Source organism: Megalobrama amblycephala, linkage group LG17 (assembly GCF_018812025.1).
Source record: "Megalobrama amblycephala isolate DHTTF-2021 linkage group LG17, ASM1881202v1, whole genome shotgun sequence".
NCBI classification, from domain to species: Eukaryota; Metazoa; Chordata; class Actinopteri; order Cypriniformes; family Xenocyprididae; genus Megalobrama; species Megalobrama amblycephala.
The window spans coordinates 1,122,793-1,148,889 of NC_063060.1; the positions used below are offsets into that span (position 1 = coordinate 1,122,793).

The window sequence follows — 26,097 nt, forward strand, 5'->3', positions numbered from 1 at the left end:
TACCAGGCTGACCTGCTGAAGGACCTGGATCAGGGGCAGGGTTTGTCCCCTGATGCGGTGGCTGAGCTGCGCCAAACCACGGATTTGGCTCTCCGTGCCACTAAGCAAACGGCCGCCTCGATTGGAAGATCGATGGCGGCTATGGTGGCTACGGAGAGGCACCTTTGGTTGACCATGGCGGACATCGGGGAGAAAGAGAAGGGCTCTCTCCTCGATGCCCCGGTCTCGCCATCTGAACTTTTCGGCGGTTCCGTTGAGACGGTCGTTGGAAAGTTTAGGGAGGCGAGGGCGCGCTCAGCAGCGTTTAAGAGTTTCATACCGCTCAGGTCCGATTCTGGGCCCAGACAACCGGGAGGCTCTGGTCCGCCTCGAGCCGAGGCTCAGAGGCAGGGTCAGAGATCCAGCGTCGCCGCTCGAGCACCTCCTCCACCTCGGAGTAAGTCTCAGAAGCGGCGGGATGCGAAGAAAAGGAGAGGTGATCTGAGGGAGGTGATCGATCGGCGGCGTAATCAACGCCGCTGATTGCTCCCCTCTCTGGGCGAGGGAGGGTTTGGTACTTTCCTTCGCCCCTTTTCTTCGTCCTCCCGGGATATGTTTTTAATTCTAATCTGTGCACGTTCAGGATAACACCTTTGAACAGTCAGGCCGGTGGCCGGCCCATGATGAAACTTTTTCTGAAGGCCCGCCTTCTGGCTTGATAGTGAAAAGGTTCGTAGGCTTATGGAACCGGGGATATCATTCTTCTACTATGAAAGAACGTGGAAGGAATCTCTGGTCTTCGAGCCGCGGGAAGGTAAGACAAGGTCTGATTTAATCGCTTAAATGTTCGACCTTGTTTTTATTCCTGTATTGTTTCCTGAATGTGTAACAGTAAACATGTAATAGGGGTTTTTTGGGCAAAAAAAGAAAAACTGGAGTGTTGAGACTGACTGAGCGAGCCACAGAATGGCTGCTGTTCAGTTTTTCTCTCTGTATGTTCTGCCGTTCGACTGTTGTCAGTATAGTTTGAGCTGGCGCTCATCACTTCAGTTTATGCGTTTGTGGCGATCCTAATTGGCCGCCCAGCGCGATGGCTGTGATCTTTGCTGTATTTCTTATCTGAAATTTCGAGGTAGAGATCAGGCTTATTATATTAGCGCCTGTTATTTTGAATAGGCCTGTATGTTTTGGCCAGGCTAGAACTAAGTGTATAAATAATTTAGTTTTGGCCTTCTCCTGAGGGAGTGGCTGAATTTTTTGCCCAGATTATCCCATTGCTTATGTAGGTGCAACGATGAGTGTAACAGCTAGGTTTTAGACTGCTTTGTTAGAGACCTGATGCTGTTTCTCAGGTGGTAGGCCCTTATCTTTGCGTAGATAAGTTTATGCTATTAATGTTGCTAGGCCCTACTCTCTAGAACATTCATGCTGAGAGGAAAAAATATTTTCTTCCGAGCCACTTGATATTTTCAAGTTTGAGTTGACTATGCCAGCGTTTTAGCTCTGTCCTCTAAGGCTTGGAACAGATTTGAGAATCTGTAGCAATGATTTTATTTTTTCTCTCTGTCAAATTGCATGCATTTCAAAGTTTCTTTGAGTTCTAGACGTTTGCCCTACATTTGGTATGTGAGCTTGATATGCTGCCACAGGTTGGCACCCGCTTATGATAGTAGGCCTTCTTAAAAGCAGCCTCTATGTAAGTGTTTGGTGAATCCTTTCCCCAGTGTTACTGAGTGCATCACCTGTTGGATTGCATACTCAGGGTAGCTAGATCACTTTTTGAGAAAAGTTAGTATCTGTCAGCTCCCTTTTCAGTTATCTGTTTATCAGCTATATTGCATATAACGGTGATTGTAGGCTAGACTGTTCAGCCTCCTTCTAGTTAGCAATAGTTTTATACTGCTGTGTAATAGATTTCAGTCTGCTCACATACTGTTTTGGTCTTTACACTGCTTCAGGCCCTGCAGCATGTTGTTTGAGGTAGCAGGCTCAACTAGCCTCCCTTAAGCCATGTTGGTTGTGTATGGTTCCCTTTAGTCACAAAACTTAGGGTACTTTGCCTGTTTGGAAAGTGTAGCCTAGCACAGGTAGCAGTTAGCTTCCATAGTTTATTGGGTTAGAGCTGGTTCCCTGTAGCTTGGTTCCCTGGAAATTCACGAACTGAAGCCACGTGTCATTGAATCGGCAGGCCCCTTCAGGCCTCCTTTTTAGTTTACGTGTTGGCACAGATTGTGTTTTTCTGTGCGGCTCTGGATGAGATGTCAGTAGTGAAACCTTACTGAGGTTTGGTTTAACCTATTGTTGCCTCTGAGTCGATGATTCTAGTTGAGCTAAGAGCCACCTAGCGCTTAGGTTGGATCTTTGTGCTCCTGGAAACGGCCACGAGACTTACGCCGTGTGTCCTGAAGGATGCTAAGCCTGCGGGCCGCCTTTATTGGACATACTGGTGTTTGTTTTGGGTGTATTTCTCCCTGAGAACTAGTCATATACACTTTCGCTGGCCAGGGGCCCAAGTGGTAGATTCAACCCCCTCTTTTGCGGGTTGTTTACCTGGCTTGGGACCTAAACACTACCACGAGCTGATGCCACGTGTTTGTTGAGGTTATAGGCCTTCCAGGCCTTCCTTAATACGTTTTGGCGTACGCTGTACTCCTCTTGTTTAAAGAGTAAAAAGTGTTTTTTACTGAGTACACTGCTTGTCGGATTGTGTTGGGTGGATTATTAAGGAGCACTGTGCAGCTTCCCCACGGCTGCCATGGAAGTTATCTGTCTCTGTACGTTAGACAGGTGTTCAGAAAGGCGTTTTACTGAAACGGGTCGTTTCTGGAGTGTACTTCTGTTGTCATGTTGTAAGTCCCTCTCGGGCCTCCATGATTATGTGCTCTTGGCATAGTCTACCTGTTAGGTGAGCTCTGCGCTTCCCCCTTGGGGTTGGGTTTGGTAATAGTGCTTAGCTCCCTAAGCTGGTTATGATGGTTAGGCCTTCATCAGGCCCCATCTTAAGAATCAGCCCTAGGCTGGTTTGTGCTCCCCTTTCAGGGTTTTCTGCGCACAGCCTCCTCAGTGCGTTAATTAAGCACTGGGTAGATCCTAGGTGAGCGGATTATCTCCCCTCGATATGAGGGTTCATAGCATTCAGCTGAGTTCTGCTCTCCAGGATGCCCGTCTCTACGCGTGGGTCTGAGCTGGTTTCTGCCTTTCTGCAGTCACTCTTACCTGTTTTCTTCTTCAAGAATGCTTTCTAGAGGCTCTGTATTCAGACAGGGTTGGCCTGGACTAAGTCTGTTCCCTTAGGGGACCAGGTCGGCCTCCCTGGTGGCAATGAGGGTGACCCCGTTCCCCTCAAGAGTGGCTGGCCGAGGTTCCCTTTGGTTCCTTGGCCACATTCCCTTAAAGGGACCACTTTTCCTTCGGGAAAGTGGGTCCCGGACGCCTTAGCGATTTCTTTAGGCTCTATTTGTTGAAAGAGAAAGGTAGTAGCCTTTTGGAAGTTCAGCTTGGGCTGTTGGCCAAAGGGAATGCTGTCACTGACAGCCTGGTGTGACCCGAGGGGGAGTTGCTGGGCAGTTTGAGAACTGCCTTGAGGTCTTTTGCCTCAGCCATATTTTTTGGCAGGCACTCTCCTTAATCATGGCGGCGTTGGTATATCGTTCCCCAAAGCGTGGCAACGCAGAGTTGAGTTCCCTTCGAAAGGGAACGTCTCAGGTTACTCATGTAACCATGGTTCCCTGAGAACAGGGAACGAGACTCTGCGTTCCTTTGCCATGCTTCAGGCGGCCTGCTGGGCAGTCCCTTCAAGACGATGGATAATGACTGCTCCCGCGGGCGCGCTTTTATACATCCGGGTCGCGCCCCTATGACGTCATAGGCTGTCGCCGGCCAATGAGCATTGGCGTTGTTGGATAGTTGGTTTTTCAGACACCCAGTCACGTGTGACGTTCCCCAAAGCGTGGCAACGCAGAGTCTCGTTCCCTGTTCTCAGGGAACCATGGTTACATGAGTAACCTGAGACGTTCTTTTTCTCACAAAACTATTCCATCCCTCAAGAAACTTTGCATTCGCTTGCAAAATATTTGCGTTCACCTGATAAACTTTAAGTTATATTTCAATGCTTTTTTCGCAAGACTGTTCCATCCCGTTAAACTTTGCGTTAAATTTCAATTCTTTTTCTCGCAAAACTGTTCCATCGCCTGTTAAACTTTGCGTTCGCTTGCAAAATATTTGCATTCCCCTGATAAACTTTGCCTTAAATTTCAATGCTTTTTCTCGCAAAATATGTACTTTCCCCTGATAAACTTTGGATATATATTTCAATTCTTTTTCTCGCAAAACTATTCCTTCCCCAAGAAACTTTGCGTTCACTCTCAAAATATTGCGTTCCCCTGATAAACTTTGTTATATTTTAATGCTTTTTTTTGCAAAACTATTCCTTCCCCCAAGAAATTTTGCATTCGCTCGCAAAATATTTACATTCCCCTGATAAACTTTGCGTTAAATTTCAGTTCTTTTTCTTGCAAGACTGTTCCATCCCTCAAGAAACTTTGCGTTTGTTCGCAAAATATTTGTGTTCACCTGATAAATTTTAAGTTATATTTCAATGCTTTTTTCGCAAGACTGTTCCATCCTGTTAAACTTTGCGTTCGCTTGCAAAATATTTGCATTCCCCTGATAAACTTTGCCTTAAATTTCAATGCTTTTTCTCGCAAAATATTTATGTTCCCCTGATAAACTTTGGGTTATATTTCAATTATTTTTCTCGCAAAACTATTCCTTCCCTGAGAAACTTTGCGTTCGCTTGCAAAATATTGCGTTCCCCTTATAAACTTTGTTATATTTTAATGCTTTTTTTGGCAAAACTATTCCTTCCCCCAAGAAATTTTGCGTTCGCTCGCAAAATATTTACATTCCCCTGATAAACTTTGCATTAAATTTCAATTCTTTTTCTCACAAAACTATTCCATCCCACAAGAAACTTTGCATTCGCTCGCAAAATATTTGCGTTCACCTGATAAACTTTGTTATATTTCAACGCTTTTCACGCAAAACTATTCCATCCCATTAAACTTTGCTTTAAATTTCTATTCTTTTTCTTGCAAAACGATTCCATCACCTGTTAAACTTTGCGTTCGCTTGCAAAATATTTGCGTTCCCCTGATAAACTTTGGGATATATTTCAATGCTTTTCTCGCAAAACTATTCCTTCCCCTGAGAAACTTTGCGTTTGCTCGCAAAATATTTGCGTTCCCCTAATAAACGTTGCTATATTTCAATGCTTTTTTTTGCAAAACTATTCTGTCCCTCAAGAAACTTTGCATTTGCTTGCAAAATATTTACATTCCCCTGATAAACTTTGCATTAAATTTCAATTCTTTTTCTCACAAAACTATTCCTTCCCCCAAGAAACTTTGCATTCGCTCGCAAATTATTTGTGTTCACCTGATAAATTTTAAGTTATATTTCAATGCTTTTTCGCAAGACTATTCCATCCCCTGTTAAACTTTGCATTCGCTTGCAAAATATTGCATTCCCCTTATAAACTTTGTTATATTTTAATGCTTTTTTTGGCAAAACTATTCCTTCCCCCAAGAAATTTTGCGTTCGCTCGCAAAATATTTACATTCCCCTGATAAACTTTGCATTAAATTTCAATTCTTTTTCTCACAAAACTATTCCTTCCCCCAAGAAACTTTGCATTCGCTCGCAAATTATTTGTGTTCACCTGATAAATTTTAAGTTATATTTCAATGCTTTTTCGCAAGACTATTCCATACCCTGTTAAACTTTGCGTTCGCTTGCAAAATATTGCGTTCCCCTTATAAACTTTGTTATATTTTAATGCTTTTTTTGGCAAAACTATTCCTTCCCCCAAGAAATTTTGCGTTCGCTCGCAAAATATTTACATTCCCCTGATAAACTTTGCATTAAATTTCAATTCTTTTTCTCACAAAACTATTCCATCCCACAAGAAACTTTGCATTCGCTCGCAAAATATTTGTGTTCACCTGATAAACTTTGTTATATTTCAATGCTTTTCACGCAAAACTATTCCATCCCATTAAACTTTGCTTTAAATTTCTATTCTTTTTCTTGCAAAACGATTCCATCACCTGTTAAACTTTGCGTTCGCTTGCAAAATATTTGCGTTCCCCTGATAAACTTTGGGATATATTTCAATGCTTTTCTCGCAAAACTATTCCTTCCCCTGAGAAACTTTGCGTTTGCTCGCAAAATATTTGCGTTCCCCTAATAAACGTTGCTATATTTCAATGCTTTTTTTTGCAAAACTGTTCCTTCCCCCAAGAAACTTTGCATTCGCTCGCAAAATATTTGTGTTCACCTGATAAACTTTGTTATATTTCAACGCTTTTCACGCAAAACTATTCCATCCCATTAAACTTTGCTTTAAATTTCTATTCTTTTTCTTGCAAAACGATTCCATCACCTGTTAAACTTTGCGTTCGCTTGCAAAATATTTGCGTTCCCCTGATAAACTTTGGGATATATTTCAATGCTTTTCTCGCAAAACTATTCCTTCCCCTGAGAAACTTTGCGTTTGCTCGCAAAATATTTGCGTTCCCCTAATAAACGTTGCTATATTTCAATGCTTTTTTTTGCAAAACTATTCTGTCCCTCAAGAAACTTTGCATTCGCTCGCAAATTATTTGTGTTCACCTGATAAATTTTAAGTTATATTTCAATGCTTTTTCGCAAGACTATTCCATCCCCTGTTAAACTTTGCGTTCGCTTGCAAAATATTTACATTCCCCTGATAAACTTTGTGTTAAATTTAAATTATTTTTCTCGCAAAACTATTCCTTCCCCCAAGAAACTTTGCGTTCGCTTGCAAAATATTTGTGTTCCCCTGATAAACTTTGCGTTACATTTTAATGCTTATTTTCGCAAAACTATTCCGTCCCCCTTTGCAAAACTTTTGTGATGGAAATATATGAAGTACTAGGAGGAAAAACTATATTCCAGAGCTTTTGCGAGCCAACACAAAATTTTTACGCGCCAACACAAATTTCTCAGAGGAATGCAAAAGTTTTCTAAAAGAAAGCAAGCACTGGTAAATATAATTTTCCCTCCCATCACATTTAACTACTCCTCCTTCATATCTGTTAATTATATGAATTATATAAATAATTAAAATAATAATAATTAAAATATTAAACATTTTGCATTCTCTTGCAAAACATTTATATTCCCCTGATAAACTTTGCGTTATATTTCAATGCTTTTTTCGCAAAACTATTCCATCCCCCAAGAAACTTTGTGTTCGTTCACGAAATGTTTGCTTTGATCAACTTTGCTCTATGTTTTTTTTGCAGGTGATCAGGGTCGACATACTGCCGCTGGAGAGCGGATGTTCCCGTGGAACCATCTTCGGGACTTGCTGCACGATTGGAGCTTCCTGTAGGACACAGAAGGTTTATTAATGGAACTGTAAATGTCTGTGTTAGAGGTCATGCTCAAATGGTTTGGCCTTAAACAGGCCATGAATGTGGCACCGTGATCTCCAGCTGTCATGTGATATCAGACTCACCTCTCGCACCCTCCTCTGAGCGTACATCTCTATAAACAACAACAGATCAGAATGACATGACAAACATATAATAGTAGAATAAATACATTTCAGTAATTTTAATGATTAAAAATTCTACAGTTAACCTATTCATCGGTTAACTTTAATCAGTGAGAAACATTTAAAGAGGAACTGTTACACCCTTTTACACAGTCTCAATGTTGTTTTTGTGCTCTACTAGAACAGGTTATTATTATTCTCCATTGTTGCAGCTCCTCTCTTCTCAGTCTGTCAGTAACGCTCTGTTTAGTTCCTGTCTCTATGAAGCCCCTCCTTCTGAAAACCACAATGTGCTCTGATTGGTCGGCTGGAGCAGTGTGTTGTGATTGGTGTTAGGCAAATGTCCCGCCCCTTACCATAACTCAACCAGGCCCCACCCCTTTATTCTATAAAAATTGACATGCATCAGTAAAATTGTTCTTTGAGGAGCAGGTCACATCAGCAGTTGGACGGTGTCGAGTTTCTCGTGTCTGTCAAGGCTGTTGTGTTGTATTATTAGACTCACTGTTCACTTTAACACCACAAATAGTGTTCATTCCCTGATCTTAATTTAGAAAGAACGCTTTGTTTCCAAGACATCTTGATTCCTGAGGCTTTATATTCATGTTTGAAACAGAAATATAAAGTAGAAACATGCACAAATCACTTCTCTGCTTGTTTGCATTTGCTCATCTTTGTGCTCATTTGTACCTGCTCTGCTTCCGGTTCGCACTTGTCTGATAGGTTTGGTCGGAGGAACGTCTTGCAGTGGTTTACCAAGCTCTTCCTCAAATGTCTCAAAGGTGCTTTCATCCATAGCTCACCTGATAGAGAGAGAAAAGGTGCATAAAACTCTGAAGATATCCAGATGAGGAAAATATTACTGGATACACAGACATTATTCAAATGCAAAGTATTATAAATATTCAATTCTAATATATATATATATATATATATATATATATATATATGGTGCTTTTCACAATACACATTGTGAGAAAATCATGATGATAATGTTCATAATATCTTTATGCCTTATAACTGCATTTATCAGATTAGAGCTGTACAATAATATAGTTAACATTTTGCAACAACATAAATAATCAAGCAGTTGAGATTTGCTATATAGTCTAGATCGCCCTATATACAGTGTGTACTGAATGTATGAGGATGAAGCTGGACACTTTATATAAAGAGCAATAAAACACAGACACCATAAAAGAAATGAAGATACATTGCATTTCAGTGTAATCATCTTGGAGAGTTTTTAACATTAATGCAACAGTGTATTTCTGTGTTTAAGCTTCATCAAAGACTATAGAATAACACAAGACGTGTCACTCGTATTGTTTTGAATGGGAGAAAGTGTAACGCGCAATATGGCGGAATAAGTCCCGCCTTCTAAAGCCAAGAGCCAATCGCCGACTGGTAAAGTCATCGCGTCACTTCAGCGGCCGTTAGAATCACCGGTTTCTATAGAAACAGTCAGACACGCGCCTCAGAAGAGACGCACATTTAGGTCTGCGCATGCGCATTAGCTTGAGCCATACAGTTTTTTTTTTGTCATGATTCGAGCGTTTAGAAACTAAATTTTTGAGTCGGTTGTTGTTAGATTTCATTGGTGATTTCAAATATGAAATTTAATCGTAAGGTTTTGGAGAATCTGATGTTTCCCCATTCAAAGAGACAGGAGCTGCATGATGCCCAGGATGCCCGAGAGGCGTTTCAAAGATGGCCGCCGAGTGAAATGACTTGTCTTAAAGGGACTTTGGCTTCATGCATTGTGGAAAAATATCCAGTGATTCCATAGAAAATTTTAAAAGATTTAAATTTAAAGATAGCGATTTACAGAATTGGAACTATTTTTTTTTAATTAGGCTGTGCTCTAAAATATTTAATTATAAAATTAAATAATATTTAAAATATTGAAATATTTATTACAATATTTATTTTAATATTAAATATTAAAATATTACTTTGAATATTTTTAATTAAATAATATTTAATTGAAGTAATCAGTCTCGTGAGAACTAATATATCCCTAAAAAAACATTTTTTATAATATTGCAGACAACTGGAAAAACTGTAGGTGTAGGAACCTTAAACATTTAAGGACCAATTTATTAAATTTAGTGTCAAAAAACACTGTAAATCTGGTAACACTTTAGAATAAGGTTGTATTATTTAACATTAACATTGACCAGCAATGAGCAATACATCTGTTACAGAATTTATTAATCTTTGTTAACATTAGTTAATACAAATACATTGTTAATTAAAAGATACAACTTTTTAATTTTGATGTAGACATTAACTAATGCTTCAGAAGTATTGTTAGTTCTTGTTAACAACCGTACTGTAAAGTGTCAGATCAGCTTTATTTCTATAGCTCTTTATACAATACAGACTGAGTCAAAGCAACTTAACTGTATTAAACAGAATTCAATTCTGCTGTAAAAGCAGCTCTAAAAAGACAATAGTGTCATTCAGATCAGTTCAGTTCAGAAAATCTCTATGCAAATGTTTCTCATACAACATCAGTCAGTTTCCATTCAGAAAGCAGTAAGAATCACACAAACACCTCGTTGGACATCACCTTTGACCTCTGTAACAGTGCGGCTTACCTGCGTGGAGGTGAGCAGGAGACCCGAGGAGGACAGCCAGAGAGGACGGCGGTGTGAGAGCACTGATCCATGCACACACACACACACACACTCACGAACACACACGAACACACACTCACACACGTGACAGACATGCACAGGTGCAGCAGAATGAAAAAAACAAAGCGTGCCATTACAGGACACTGATAATTCCCTGGGATGAAATGTGGTTTATGTAGGAGGTGACGGCTGCCTGTCAGGAGTCTGTGCATTACAGCAGCATCTGAAACATGCATCACAGATGGCAGCATTTCTCATTTTCATTTAGTTTAAAGGGGTGGTTGATTATGATTTGACTTTTTAAACTTTAGTTAGTGTGTAATGTTGCTGTTTGATCATAAACAACATCTGCAAAGTTACGACGCTCAAAGTTCAATGCAAAGGGAGATATTTTCTTTTACAGAAATCGCTTTTTAAATGGCTGGTAGGGACTATAACAAGCTTCTTCCCAGGTCAGTGACATCACAAACCCTAAAATTTACATAAACCCCGCCCCTGAGAACATGCAACAAAGGGGGCGGGGCCATGTTGGGCTGCTTTAGAGAAGAGGAAGAGTTGTTGTAGTAGAGTGTTGTTGTCATGCCGTCATTTTACGCCGGACTGCTTCACAAACGAGGGTCAATTCAACACAAAAGATGAACATGACGGCACATGCTAGTGGATGAGTTGAATCAACTCCACAGCAACTACATCAATTTATCCACTAACCATTCAGAAACGTCTAAAAGTTGTAACTTCTTCCTGAGTCTCTCCATCAGTGTCGACTCCGGTTTGAACAATGTAAGGCTGAACACTTTCCTCATTTTGGCTGCGTGAGATTCTCCAGCTTTGTTATTGTTGAGCTGTTAAAGCTCCGCCCTCTTCTGGAAAGGGGGTGGGGAGCAGCAGCTCATTTGCATTTAAAGGGACACACACAAAAACGGCGTGTTTTTGCTCACACCCGAATATAATAAATGATCTGTGGGGTATTTTGAGCTGGAACTTCACAAAGACACATTCTGGAGACACCAGAGACTTATATTACATCTTGTGAAAGGGGCATTATAGGTCCCCTTTAAAGGTGCCCTAGATTCAAAAATTGAATTTACCTCGGCATAGTTAAATAACAAGAGTTCAGTACATGAAAATAACATACAGTGAGTCTCAAACTCCATTGTTTCCTCCTTCTTATATAAATCTCATTTGTTTAAAAGACCTCAGAAGAACAGGCGAATCTCAACATAACACCGACTGTTACGTAACAGTCGGGGTGTACGCCCCAATATTTGCATATGCCAGCTCATGTTCAAGACATTACACAAGGGCAGCCAGTATTGACGTCTGGATCTGTGCACAGCTGAATCATCAGACTAGGTAAGCAAGCAAGAACAATAGCAAAAAATGGCAGATGGAGCAATAATAACTGACATGATTCATGATAACATGATATTTTTTGTGATATTTGTAAATTGTCTTTCTAAATGTTTCGTGTACTGTTAAATGTGGTTAAAGTTACCATCGTTTCTTACTGTATTCACGGAGACAAGAGCCGTCGCTATTTTCATTTTTAAACACTTGCAGTCTGTATAATTCATAAACACAACTTCATTCTTTATAAATCTCTCCAACAGTGTAGCATTAGCCGTTAGCCACGGAGCACTATCAAACTCAATCAAAATAAACACTGTACTTACGCGATTAGACATGCTGCATGACGAACACTTTGTAAAGATCCATTTTGAGGGTTATATTAGCTGTTTGAACCTTTTTTATGTTGTTTAAGGCAAGCGCGAGCTCTTGGGGCGTGGAGCACCAGATTTAAAGGGCCACACACCCTGAATCGGCTCATTTCTAATTATGCCCCAAAATAGGCAGTTAAAAAAATGAATAAAAAAAAATCTATGGGGTATTTTGAGCTGAAACGTCACAGACACATTCAGGGGACACCTTAGACTTATATTACATCTTTTAAAAAAAAGTTCTAGGGCACCTTTAAAACACAACAACATGTCCTGTGTGAATGGCCCCTTGGAAATCATTTTCAAAAACTTGCACTTTGAAACCTGTTTTCAAAAGTTTGCGTTTTCAGGCCCCCCAAATACAGCATTATTTAAATAAGGAATATTGTGACATGTTAATATAGAAAATTAATAAAAACTATGAAAGTTGATGGGTCCCATTGACTTCCATACTATGTGTCCCACAACTGTTTGGTTACCAACATTTTTCAAAATATCTTCTCGTCAGCAGAAGAAAGAAATTCAGGTTTGGAACAACTTGAGGGTGAGTAAACGATGACAGAATTTTAATTTCTAGGTGAAACTATCCCTTTAATCTGTGTAAAATATCAAGAGACAACCACTAGAGGACGCTGTAAGTCCTCGTGAAGCATTAAATCTACAGATCAACAAATCTGACCTGAATTTGACTGTTGATCTCGTCTGCAGCAGCAGAAAATGATTACTAAAATATAACAGAACATGAGCTGAATACCAGAGCTGGTTCTGTTTGTGTATATGAACACATTATAGGATTGTTTTGCTGGTGATAGTGAAGTTCGGTAGGGTTCATATCTTATGTGCTCTTTGGCAATAGTTGCATCATGACCGATTTGAAGTCTCTCTTTCTCTCCTTCATGGCTGATTTCATCGCGGTTAGAAGGCGAGACAGATGCTTTCAGCTGTCTGCTCTCATTAAATGTTGTTTAAGAGGGTGAGACAGTATTTCATATTTCGCAGAAGTGGAAATGGCGTCTCTATGTGACCTTTCCCTGCACAGAACGAGTCCTCGCTGTCAGAGACGTGCTTTTACTGTCTGATCATGTTAATTCTCGGTGCATTCAGGTGATGCAAACGGGTTTATGCCGCAAGGAAACCTTCAGCGGGTCTTTCCAAGAAGAACAAGGAACATTCACAGATATTCTCATCCGAATAGTGTTCATTCAGTATAACTCCAGCTGATCTGATCCTGAAACATTAGACTATCACACCGCTTAAATAATTAATACTAATAGTAAGGAAGCATCAGGGGCTTCTTTTTTATGTTTATCCGTAAGGGTTTATTTTTGAGAGTTAATTTATGAACTTCTGACTTAAAGGATTAGTTCACTTCCGATTTCAAATGTCCACCTCCATGTCATCCAAGATGTTCATGTCTTTCTGTCTTCAGTGGAAAAGAAATGAAGGTCTAGATAAGAGTCTTATCTAGAGAAACCATCGCTATTTTCTAAGAAAAATGTTAAATTTTATACATTTTAACCACAAATGCTCATCTTGCACTGTTCTGTGATGCTCCACGCATTACGTAATCATGTTGGAAAGGTCACGCGTGATGTAGGCGGAAGTACAGCTTCAAAGTGTATCACTGCCCTCCACAGGTCAAAGTTTGAACTCATTTTTATATGCAATATGCTAGTGCAAGTATATAACAATTAGTTCAAACTTTGACCTATGGAGGGCAGTAATACACTTAGCAGCTTCTTCACTGCCGGAATTCTAATAGAGAAGAAGAAGAGAGCTAGTTCAAGATGAGCATTTATGGTTAAAATGTATAAAATTTAATTTTTTTTTTAGAAAATGAGTGATGGTTTCTCTAGATAAGACTCTTATTCCTCGTCTGGGATCATGTAAAATGCTTTGAAGCTGCTCTGAAACTGTAATTTTGACCTTCAACCGTTTGGGCTCCAGTGAAGTCCACTATATGGAGAAAAATCCTGGAATGTTTTCCTCAAAAACCTTAATTTCTCTTCGACTGAAGAAAGAAAGACATGAACATCTTGGATGACAAGGGGGTGAGTAAATTATCAGGAAATTTTAATTTGAAAGTGAACTAATCCTTTAAACCCTGATAGTTTCTGATATCTAGACTTGTTGATAAGGATTGTCACTTGTGTGACAACTAGCCCCGGTCTGTTTCACTTACATGTGAAAGTTAAATACTGACGCGTTTTAACGGTCATCAACATCGTAAATCTTGCAAAGTTTTTTATATTTTCATTTTTTTTTTTTTTTTTTATGTATGTACATTTATAACACTAAGTATTGTATTACCTTTAATAAAATTACCAAAAAACTAGTTAACACTGCTGTGAGTGTGTTTAATACAGTAAAGTTGTCATCTTTCTCTCTTCTGACTGCCATTATCAATCTCACTCTAATTTTACCTCTTTTTGAAAGTTGTTAAAACACAGTTGTTGAATTTTTATTTTGCTATTTGAGAAAATAGGGACACAAAAATATATATTTAATGTATAGACGTCACTTTCCCGCCGGAACGCGCTCCCTCAGCTGGACTGAGTGGCAAAACAACCTGCTGCATGACTGGATTTAATAGAGGAAACTCCGAAAACGCGAGTAAAACAAACGATTACACTAAAGGTTGGGCTCGAAAGTGTTCCTTATGACATGTCAAAGAAATCTAATCCATGGATATTTACATGCAGCCAGGAGTCGTGTTTCCTGATGTGCCTTATAAATATAACGCTTTATATAAATACAATATAGGTCATATCATCCAGCCGTAAAACTTGTATAGTTTTTGTCAGTGTTCATTTAAAAACACCCAGTTATGCAAAATATAAGATGGTAAATATTTAATTGATGAGTTGTCAACACAATATATAACAATACAATATAGGACAATATGGAGTCCAGCCGTTTCTGTGAATTACAGATTTGCTTCTTTTTTCTATAGCTTTTAGCAGTCTGTAAAAATATACCTCAAATTTTGTGTCAAATCTATTTGTACAGTCAATCGCAAAGCTCTTTCCCGTTTTGGATGTGTTTTGTGTGTTTTTCGATCATTTTACCAATGATGCCGCTCAGTCTTTTGCCACTCAGTGGGCGTGACCGCAGTCATAACGGTCGACGGTGACGTCACATAGAATTTTACCCAACTATGACGACTTCCGCTTCGAGAAACCCGGACATGTGAAAAGGGTTGAGATTAAGAACAGCTTAACTGATTGTGTCACAGCTCTGTTAAACGCATACTCATTAAAGTTTTGCCTCTTCACATCAGGCGTGACGTAATGACGCAAAGACGAACGGCTGCATGCATGCTCGAATTTCCCGCGGAAACCTACCAGTACCACTCGAATTAGAAAACATTACAAGCTTACGGTTGTGAATCGGGCTAAGGTAAGAAGAGAGTTCTGAACACTGGCTGGTTATGTACTTGTTTAAAAATTGGTTTTGGATCATTTTTAACCAAAAAAGTCCAGCTTACTAAGGCTGCATTTGTTTGATCAAAAATACAGTTTGATAAAAAAAAAATGTAATTTATTCCTGTGATCAAATCCGAATTTTCAGCATCATTACTCCAGTCTTCAGTGTCACATGATCCTTCAGATATCATTCTAATATGATGATTTGATACTCAAGAAACATTTACGATTATTATCAATGTTGAAATCGGCTTCATATTTTTATAGAAACTGTCATACATTTTGAATGTTTTTAATTTCCAGTAAGAACAAGACAGAAATACTGAGTGAGAAAGTATAATTTTTTCCACTTTACTGCAGAATGACCCCAAACATTTGAACAGTAATATATCTCTGACTGAAATCATTTCAAATCTATTTCAGGGTTGAGAAGCAGACGCTGTCATGCGCACCTGAGCGATCAGTTATAGTCTCACACTAACAGCGACCTGAAGCATGAACAAATGATCTCGAGTCTTGAAGGTGTTTGAGGCCTTTCTGAGCTCCTGCCAGTGTTTAGTGGAGGGTAAGAAAGTGGGCTAACGTCGCCCTGGGCTTCCACATGCTCTAAATACACAAACTACAGCAGCGCTTTATTCACTGTGAGAAATGACACTGTTTTCTGTTCATCACAGAGGACACAAGCTGAGCGCTCAATAAACCAGACCTCGTCCCAGGACACAAGACTGCGCAGATGGGTTGCAAAGCTCTGTGATCTTTGGCAAGGACAAGGAGCCAGTTTGGAGCGGAGGTACGGCTGTATGAGAGACACATCTTGTGTGTTATGATGGTCCTTCTCCAGATTTAAACACTTCAGTTACACTCAAATTCTGCAAGATCTTTTCTCTTCGCTCATGTCGCTATTATTCATCATTTTTGCTTGATAGCTTTTAATCAGTTGGTGTTTTAGTGAGTTTTTTGTTGTTTTAGTGAAGTGTCACAGCACTGACACTTAACAATAGATCTACTGTTTCATCATCTCAGACTAAACAAATGTCTTTTTGTCAATTGTTTTGCTTGTTAAGTGTCCTTTTTTGCAATAAAAACACTTGCTTGGATGTTTTGCATCTAATGCAATTCATAAATGTGACTGAAGTAAATACAAATACAAAGTTTGGGGTCTATACTTTTATTCAGTATAAGAATGCATGAAATTGATCAAAAGTGACAGTAAAGACCTTTATAATATCACAAAAGATTTCTCTTTCAAATAAATGAACTTTCTATTCATCAACAAATGCTGAAAAATAAAATGCTCCACAAATATATGAACTGTTTTCAACATTGATAATAATCATAAATGTTTCTTGAGCAGCAAATCATCATATCAGAATGATTTCTGAAGGATCATGTGACACTGAAGACTGGAGTAATGATGCTGAAAATTCAGCAATGATCACTGAATATAAATTACATTTCACAATATTTTCACATAGAAAACAGCTGTTTTGAATTATAATATTTTTTCACAATTTTACTGTTTTTACTGTATTTTTTTATCAAATAAATGCAGCCTAGGTGAGCAGAAAAGACTTCTTTCAAAACATTAAAAAAACGTACCCAGCCCAAAAATATTTGTAGTTGTAATTCTGCGTGTTTTTGCATAATAACTGCAGTGAATAATAACAGATTCATGTGCTTTTATATACATAAACACATTTGCGATTTATTGAGTGCAGCATCTGTTTATGTCTGAACTTCCTCATTTCCTTCATCTGTGAGCTCAAGATCATCAGGTATGTGTAACAGATCCACTGGTTCATGTGGAACAAAACAATGCTTTATTGACTAAGACTAATGATTTATCTTTAGAGTCCAAGTGCTCTCTTACCTTTACTAATGCATTACACTTGGGAACATTTGAAAATAATTAGCGGTGTTTGTGAAGGTAGTTTCTCACACTTAGTGTTAGAGAACTGAACAAACCGTAAGGTTTTTTGCTTGTAAGGTGTTATAAAATACATTATTATTATTATTAATTCCATGGAAGCTTGTTTCCGCCATGGAATGAAAAATTTAAAAAGGTAATACGTGGTGACACGAGAGAGAGAGCGAGAGCGGAGGGGTATAAATATGAAGAAGATCCGTATGGTACGGAGGAGCGAGATTGTGAAGTGCCTTGAATGTGAGAAGCAGAATTTTGAAATCAGTGCAATACTTCATTGGAAGCCAGTGTAGTCACTGGAGAATTGGTGAAATGTGCACACAAGCCACAGAGTTCTGAACCTACTGAAGTTTATAGAGAAGTTTGGAAGGAAGACGAGCGTTGCAGCAGTGCATGGATGAGGATTGCAGTGTTGTTCATTGTGAGAGAAGGACAGATGAATAATATTACACAGGAAAAAGTATGCAGTATGCGTAATATTATTAATATGAGCTTCAAAGGAAAGTGTGCTATCCAGAATAACACCCAGACTCTTAACCTGCGGGAAAGGACAAATTTCGTGTTGATCAATATCCACAGAAAAACAATCAGATTTGGTCAAAGTAGATCTCGTGCCTCTCGTTTTTATTGCTATTGAGTTATCTGAAGCCAGTCTTTAATTTCAGCTAAACAGCTGGACAAAGAAGGGGTGTCATTGGCGTAGCAGTGAAATTGAATTACCATATTGCCTGAAAATGTGACCAAGAGGGAGTAAGTAGATAATGAATAGAAGCGGGCCCAAAACAGAGCCCTGAGGAACACCCGTAGTAACTGTAGATGATCTTGATCGAAAATGATTAAGTTGGACGAACTGAGTGCGACCAGAGTGATATGATATAAACCAGGACCAGTGATCCCAATATAAACTAACCTTTCAAGGAGTATCTTATGCATCAAAACGGCCGCACTCAGGTCGAGAACGTCAAGTATAAATAAACCAGAGTCAGCTGAAAACAACAGATCTTTAGTGATTTTAATAAGAACAGTCTCTGAACTGTGGTTGGGATGGAAGCCGGATTGAAAATGCTCAAACAGTTTATTATTGGAGATATTATCATGGACTTGTTGCAACACATTTTTCCAGGATTTTAGAGATGAAGGGCAAATTTGAAATCGGAGGGTAATCATCAGTCCCTGGTTTCTTAAGGATGGGAATAATAATAGGAGATTTAAAGGATTAGTTCATTTCAGAATTCAAATTTCCTAATAATTTACTCACCCCCATGTCATCCAAGATGTTCATGTGTTTCTTTCTTCAGTCAAAAAGAAATTTAAGAGATTTTTCTCCATATAGTGGACTTCACTGGGGTTCAACGGGTTGAAGGTCCAAATGTCAGTTTCAGTGCAGAGCTCTACATGATCCCAGACGAGGAATAAGAGTCTTATCTAGAGAAACCATCGGCCGTTTTCTAAAAAAAAATAAAAAATTAAATACTTTTCAACCATAAATGATCGTCTTGCACTGCTCTGAGATGCTCCACGCATGACGTAATCATGTTGGAAAGGCCGTTTGACTTAGTCTTTGCATGTTTACTTTGTAAACACTTGCTCAGTACTTCCACCTACGTCACGCATGACCTTTCCAACATGATTACGTCATGCGTGGAGCATCACAGAGCAGTGCAAGATGAGCATTTGTGGTTAAAAAGTATATAATTTGTATTTTTTTAAGAAAATGTCCAATCGTTTCTCTAGATAAGACTCTTATTCCTCATCTGGGATCATGTAGAGCTCTTTGAAGCTGCACTGAAACTGACATTTGGACCTTCAACCCGTTGAACCCCAGTGAAGTCCACTATATGGAGAAAAATCCTGGAATGTTTTCCTTAAATTTCTTTTCCACTGAAGAAAGAAAGACATCTTGGATGAGAGGAGGATACAGAACAAGAAACAAGTGAAGAGTGAATAATTTTATTAATTAATGAAGATAAAGATGGTAAACAGGCTTTAAGTGAGTTGGTAAAGGGTCAAAAGGAAGACTCGTAGAAGACTGGATAACAGATATCATAATTACACAGTATTACAAGAAGGAAAGTCAGAATTGTGAGATAAAAGGTCGTAATTTCCGTTTTTTATTTAATGACGGAAACAGGTTTCCATTGAAAAGTTTCCTGTTTAAATTTTTATCAGGTGTTTCAACTACAGGAATACAGTACATCAGTGTAACCATGGCAACGTCTCACAGCAGCACTCTTTATAAACTGACTTCTGAGAGTTTATAGATGTGTGTGTGTGTGTGTCACGTCGTGTTTGACTGTGACTGACATGCACAGTGTGAGAGAATGAATAGATACTGTAGACATTTCGAACGGGAAAGCCGCTATAATTCAGCTGATTTACAGAAACTAGCATGTGCTTTATTATAAAGAGGCTCTGTGCCTAAATATAGTAAGCTTCCTACCTAGACAATATTTTAAGGCTCTCTAGATGCTCTCCTGAAAGGTAGGCAGTGTAATTATTATGCGTGATGGCAGTGTGTAGTTGTGCAGTCAAGGTGTAGTTACTAGGTTTTGTCTTTGTAGGGCACTGTGCTCTTTAAATGTTTGCAAGGAGGTTAAGAAAGAGAGAAAAAATGAGCAAGACAGTGTGTTATGTTAGTCTCTCAGGTGTGTGAGTTTATGGAAATCGAGTGAACGTTGTCTGATGTTATTGGAACAGTCAGAATGATGGAAAGTCACAGACACTCAATAATCTCTCAATCCTTAGAGGAGTGAGATCGAGTCTAGAGTGACTGTCAACTCACAAATGTGTTTCTGTTCCAACACCTAGTGTGCTGCCTACCTAGAAAGCATTTTAAGGCATCATAGCTGCATGCGCTCCAGCCATGAAGATAAGACACGTGTTTCTTTGCTCTTCAAAAAAAAATGTTTTAACTTTAGTTAGTGTGTAATGTTGCTGTTTGATCATAAACAACTTCCGCAAAGTTACGACGCTCAAAGTTCAATGCAAAGAAGATATTTTCTTTTACAGAAATTGCTTTTTAAATGGCTGGTAGGGACTACAACGAGCTTTCTTCCCAGGTCAGTGACATCACTAACCCTAAAATTTACATAAATTTTGTTGTGTGTTCTCGGGGGCGGGGCCATGTTGGGCTGCTTTAGAGAAGAGGAAGAGTTGTTGTAGTCGAGTGTTGTTGTCATGCCGTCATTTTACACCAAACGAGGGTCAATTCAACACAAAAGATGAACATGACGGCACATGCTAGTGGATGAGTTGAATCAACTCCACAGCAACTACATCAATTTATCCACTAACCATTCAGAAACGTCTAAAAGTTGTAACTTCTTCCTGAGTCTCTCCATCAGTGTCGACTCCGGTTTGAACAATGTAAGGCTGAACACTTTCCTCATTTTGGCTGCGTGAGATTCTCCAGCTTTGTTGTTGTTGAGCTGTTAAAGCTCCGCCCTCTTCTGGAAAGCGGAGCTCATTTGCATTTAAAGGGACACACACAAAAACGGCGTGTTTTTGCTCACACCCAAATAAGGGCAAATTTGACAAGCTATAATAAATGATCTGTGGGGGATTTTGAGCTGAAACTTCACAGACACATTCTGGAGACACCAGAGACTGATATTACATCTTGTGAAAATGGGCATCCCTTTAAAACAAAATAACACATCTTGTGTGAACGGCCCCTTGGAAAACAGTAGACTGCGAGACAGTTTACTTGGTTTTGGAACAGATCCAGTGTGTGTGTGTGTGTGTGTGTGTGTGTGCTTAGGGGCTTGTCAGCAGTGAATGAGGAGTGTGTGTTTACACGCGTACGTGCTCCACACTCAGACATGCATTAAACAGTAAGCCAAGAATAAAATCAAAAGACTTCCCCTGCTGATATAGAAATTACAGCCTCAGGTCTGTTTACCTGCTCCAGATTCACAGATTAAACCTCAACAGCCTCTGAATCTCAATAACGTTAGATCAGAGGCGGAGTTTTCCTGTTGCATCACATCAGAACCATGTTATATATCACAACAAGGTGTTTATGTACTTTTTACATGCTTTTGAAAGTTGATTATTGATTCTTCTGTAAAGCCGACAGAAAAAAAAAAGATGTGCTGATTGTCATGACAACGGCAAAGTTTAAAGTCAACATGACAATATTTACTCTTCCGCAGCTTCTCCAGGCACTTAATTTTCCTCAAAAGATTTTGATATCAAATGTGGGAATTTTTTGCTTTTGTTTGTTAGATATTTAAAGGGCTGATATTTGGATATTTATAATCCAGCTTTCTGGTCTTCTAATTTCAATTGCCTGTTATTTTCTAGGATTAGTCATGATATTTGATGAAGTTTGCATCTTTGATTCTGTTATTTTCCTATGTTGCTGCTCTGAAACAATCTGTATTGTATAAGGCGCTATAGATATAAAGGTGACTTGACTCGAATAGGATAATGTGAAAATGATTAACTTTTGCTAAAATAAGCCAATGTTTGCACTAAAATGTTTGAGCTGATGGTTGACATGACATGCATCTTCATCACAGCCAATGACAATCTGAAGCAATGCTGGTCGCTTTCAGTGTAGAAAAGCGAGAAAAGCAAAAAAATATACAGCTGCAAGCAGCAATTATCAGAGTTCAAGCTCTTTAAGGCCTTTAAGCACATGCTAAAAAAGGTATTATGTTTTAATTGGCAAGACTGTAACCATCTCGATCATAGACTGAAAAAAACATTTACAGCAAATTCAAGCCATTTACCATAGAAAATATAGAGTTTTTAAAGCTTTTTAACAGTTACTGAGGTTGAGCCAAAAACCTAAGACTAGTTCGCCAAAGTTGTTTTTTAAAATAATCTCCAATATTTTTAACGAACGATTCAATGGGCAGCAGCGGTCCTAGAGGCAAAGTTGCTCAGAATGAGGAGTTCTACCATGTGGTATGAATGTCGTAGGCAAAAAAATGTGCATTACAAAAATTTTTATGCATGTGAAAAACACGAAGGCACCCCCAGTGGCAAATTTCTTTTGAATTTCTCACAGGCCTCTAGGCCTCAATTAACCTTGTCTGTTAGCTGCTCAAATTTCATTGGCCGATGGCAGTTTTTTGAGATACGTCAGTGTCCTCATAGACAGTCATTGCACCTCAGACAAAGACACTGCATGCCAATTTTCAAGTCAATCCAACAGTGAAGTAGTTATAGCCATTTTCATGTTTTTTTTCCAGTTATAGCGCCACCAAGTGGCCAGTTGCCATGTCCTTTTTTTACGTGACACAGAATGAGCTCTTACACAGGTGTGCCAATTTTGGTGAAAATATCTTATTCCGCTCACGAGTTACAGCTATTTTAGTAAAAGTGGCTCCGCCCACTTCGAACGTTTTGGCGGCCCTTAGAGACCGTGAATGTGAATTTCAACTTTTTTTTTGGGATAACTATTGACAATCAGACTCGGGAGAATCCTGTTGCACTGGTTTGGTTCTGATTGAGTCAAAAACCTAGGTCTAGTTCGCAAAAGTTGGTTTTTCAATGAATCCAAAATACCCCAAAATTTCGAAGAACTACGAGCAAATACGTCTTGAGCCAAGGATTCCACGTTATAAGACACTTGAGCCTACGCCTAACGGTTTAGGAGTTATAAGCCATTACTTTGGACCGCTGTAGTGCCCCCGTTAGGCCGATTGGGGCGAGCCTTGGTGTCGTTGTAGACTTTGTGAGTTCTACCACCCCTCAGTGTTTCACGTCTCTACGACTTATAGTTTGGTCTGCCCGATCACTTTTAGGGGAGAATTCTGATCCTTGTAAATTTGAACAATCACAATAGAGTTTCAGCGCTACAAACTTGAACCGCTAACTATTGTTAGCATTGAGTGTTCTAAATCAAATATTATTATTTAGTCATAAATGCAGTTTTATTCATGTTTTAACAATGATGAGACTATTTTGGCTGCCTGTGCATCAGATGTCATCTATGAGAACAGTGATAATGATAATGTTTGTGAACATTTTATGGGTGACATGCATCTTCAACGCTAACAGTGACAATCTGAAGTTGATTTGGTGCAATGCTAGTTGCTTTTATTTTAGAAAAATTTAATTGTATGCATTTTGTGTTTTAAAAAGGCCATATTATGCCCTTGTATCATGCTTGAATGTTGATGATTTTCCTCATATTCTCCATTGTTGCAGCTCCTCTTTCCCAGTCTGTCAGTAACGCTCTGTTTAGTTCCTGTCTCTATGAAGTCCCTCCTTCTGAAAAGCACAATGTGCTCTGATTGGTCGGCTGGAGCAGTGTGTTGTGATTGGTGTTTGGGAAATGTCCCGCCCCTTACCATAACCACCAGTTTCAACACACTACTAACTAACTCAACCAGGCCCCGCCCCTTTATTCTGTGTATTAATTATTTAAATGAGGAATATTGTGAAGAAAACTCAAGACTACAATGGAGGCGTTTCAGGGAGTTCAGAAACACAATCAAGATCAGATATTAATTTAATCATAAATGTAATTGATGATGCAGAGATAATGTCCTGTAGTCAGATAATATATGCCATATGTACAGCAGGGGTGGGCTGATGAAACAGTTTTGCGGGTGTTTGAAAGTTCACAGCAGTGCTGGAGAAATTCTCAGCAGCCACTACATAAGGCTGAAGGAGCGTGCGACGTGACTGTGTTACAAATGCGTCTCCTGCAGCCGTGCACACGCGCAATAAGTGGGGAAATCAGGGTCTTAAACATTTTGAAGTGGGCTCCTGACTGTTTGACTTTGGTTGGCAGATTTTAAATTGCATCTGGACCGGTGGGAGTTTGGTCATGTTGCCATCAGTGGATTTGCTCGAAATCATAGATTACATTGTCAGACACCTCGCCGGGCGCTCTTCAGCACGCTGTGTGCAAAGAATATTATTGGAACAAAGAACGTTAAGCGACGCATCTTGACTTTATATGTGATGTGATTCAGACATGCTGTAAAATAAATGTAATGATGTTATTTACCTGTCTGACAGATGATGCAGTGACACATACAGTCTGACCCTCATCATAGTATGAGGTTGCACATACTTTAGAAATGAATGACCTTTTCCTGTGTTGTGATGATTTTGATGTGTACATTTATGTATGTGTGTGTGTACTGTATATAGTATATATAGTATGAGTAGTAATGTTATAGCAGTATATAGTAATAGTAATAATGTTGCTTGACTTAACATACACCACTAATTAATTTTGTCACTGATTGTATAACATTGTAGCTATAATAATAATCAGATATTGTTTGTAATACAGTGTTGTGTTTCTATATGGTCTATACATATTGTTCGCTGCACATTTTGGCGTATGCATACTTGCATATTAGTTTATGCATACTGAAAAATTGCATACTATGCACAGTATATATACTTTGTACTTCAATATACATATTGTTTGCTGCACATTAGTCCATGCATACTGAAAAATTGCATACGATGCACAGTATGTATACTTTATAATGCAGTATACAGATTTGTTACACATTTTGGCAAATGCATATTAGTTTATGCATACTAAAAAATTGCATACTGTACACAGTATATACTGCAGTATATATATTGTTCGCTGCACATTAGTCTGCATACTGAAAAATTGCATACTTTGCACAGCATGTATACTTCATACTGTAGTGTACATGTTCGTTGCACATTTTGGCAAATGCATACATGCATATTAGTTTATGCATGCTGAAAAACTGCATACTGTGCATAGTATATGTACTTTATACTGCAGTATACGTATTCACTGCACATTTTGCCTTTAAGAATGAGCAATATAATGATGCTTGACTTAACATACACCATTAATAGAAAATATTAATTAATGTAGAACTTTGTCACTGTTAGTATAACATGTTAGATATTGTAATAATCAGAAATTGTTTGTAATACAGTGGAGTCATTCATTTCAGAGGGCATGTGCTGTGTTTCTATATCATTTGTACACCCTTCAGATTTCCTGAGAGCTGTTCAGGTAACACTCATTTCCTCTTCACGTATCCGTCTGGAGAACAGCCTCTCTTTGATGCACCTTTTTCTGCCTTTATTGTTTAGTTTTGCACATATTTATTCTGCTCATCTCTCGCTCTAGGTGAAACAGAAGTTATAAGAGCGCTTCTGGCCGTCGAGAATATTGGAGCTTACAGTGAGGCTGTGATGGAAACAGCATCTCTGTGAGCCAATTATTTGTCTTTTGTGAGGATGTGCAGCTAAGTATATATTAGAAATGTGACACTAACATACTGCTTAGTGCATACTCTACAGTATATAGTACCTTTTTATATAATATATTGTATGCATTCGCTATAGCAGCAACACTGAAGTCATGAGTTTGATTTTCAATGAGCAAATGCATACATGCACATTAGTCTATGCATACTGAAAAATTGTATACTGTGCCCAGTATATATACTTTACACTGTAGTATACTTATTGTTCGTTGCACATTTTGGCAAATGCATACATGCATATTAGTTTATGCATACTGAAAAACTGCATACTGTGCACACTGTATATACTTTGTACTGTAGTACACTGTACATGTTTTTCACTGCACATTAGTGTACGCATATTGAAAAATTGCATACAATGTACACTGTATATACTTTACACTGCAGTATACACATTGTTTACTGCACATTAGTCTATGCATACTGAAAAAGTGCATACTGTGTACACTAATATTCTTTATACTGCAGTATAGACATTGTTTGCTGCATATTTTGGCAAATGCATACATGCACATTAGTCTGTGCATACTCAACAATTGAATACTGTGCATTGTAAATATACTTACAGTATGTATGTATACTGAAGTATACAT

At 38.8% G+C, this 26,097-nt stretch overlaps 1 protein-coding gene and 1 long non-coding RNA gene across 3 annotated transcripts in view; one reads left to right on the plus strand and one right to left on the minus strand.

The window, feature by feature from the left end:
- The window catches only part of LOC125250858, a 13,285-nt gene extending 3,030 nt beyond the window's left edge, over positions 1-10,255 (minus strand). The window contains exons 1-4 of the mRNA XM_048163645.1: positions 10,165-10,255; positions 8,252-8,364; positions 7,523-7,551; positions 7,327-7,390 (exon numbers count right to left, since the gene is read on the minus strand). Coding sequence (XP_048019602.1) covers positions 7,327-7,390; positions 7,523-7,551; positions 8,252-8,357 — 199 coding nt within the window. The 5' untranslated portion in view covers positions 8,358-8,364; positions 10,165-10,255. The remainder of the gene's footprint in view (positions 1-7,326; positions 7,391-7,522; positions 7,552-8,251; positions 8,365-10,164) is intronic.
- A 4,801-nt stretch (positions 10,256-15,056) lies between these two features.
- LOC125251741 overlaps positions 15,057-26,097 on the plus strand; it is a 36,343-nt gene continuing 25,302 nt past the window's right edge. The window contains exons 1-3 of one of the 2 annotated variants that reach the window (XR_007181073.1): positions 15,057-15,320; positions 15,770-15,911; positions 16,021-16,136. This is a non-coding gene — a long non-coding RNA (uncharacterized LOC125251741). The remainder of the gene's footprint in view (positions 15,321-15,769; positions 15,912-16,020; positions 16,137-26,097) is intronic. The other variant, XR_007181074.1, reaches the window with a different exon arrangement.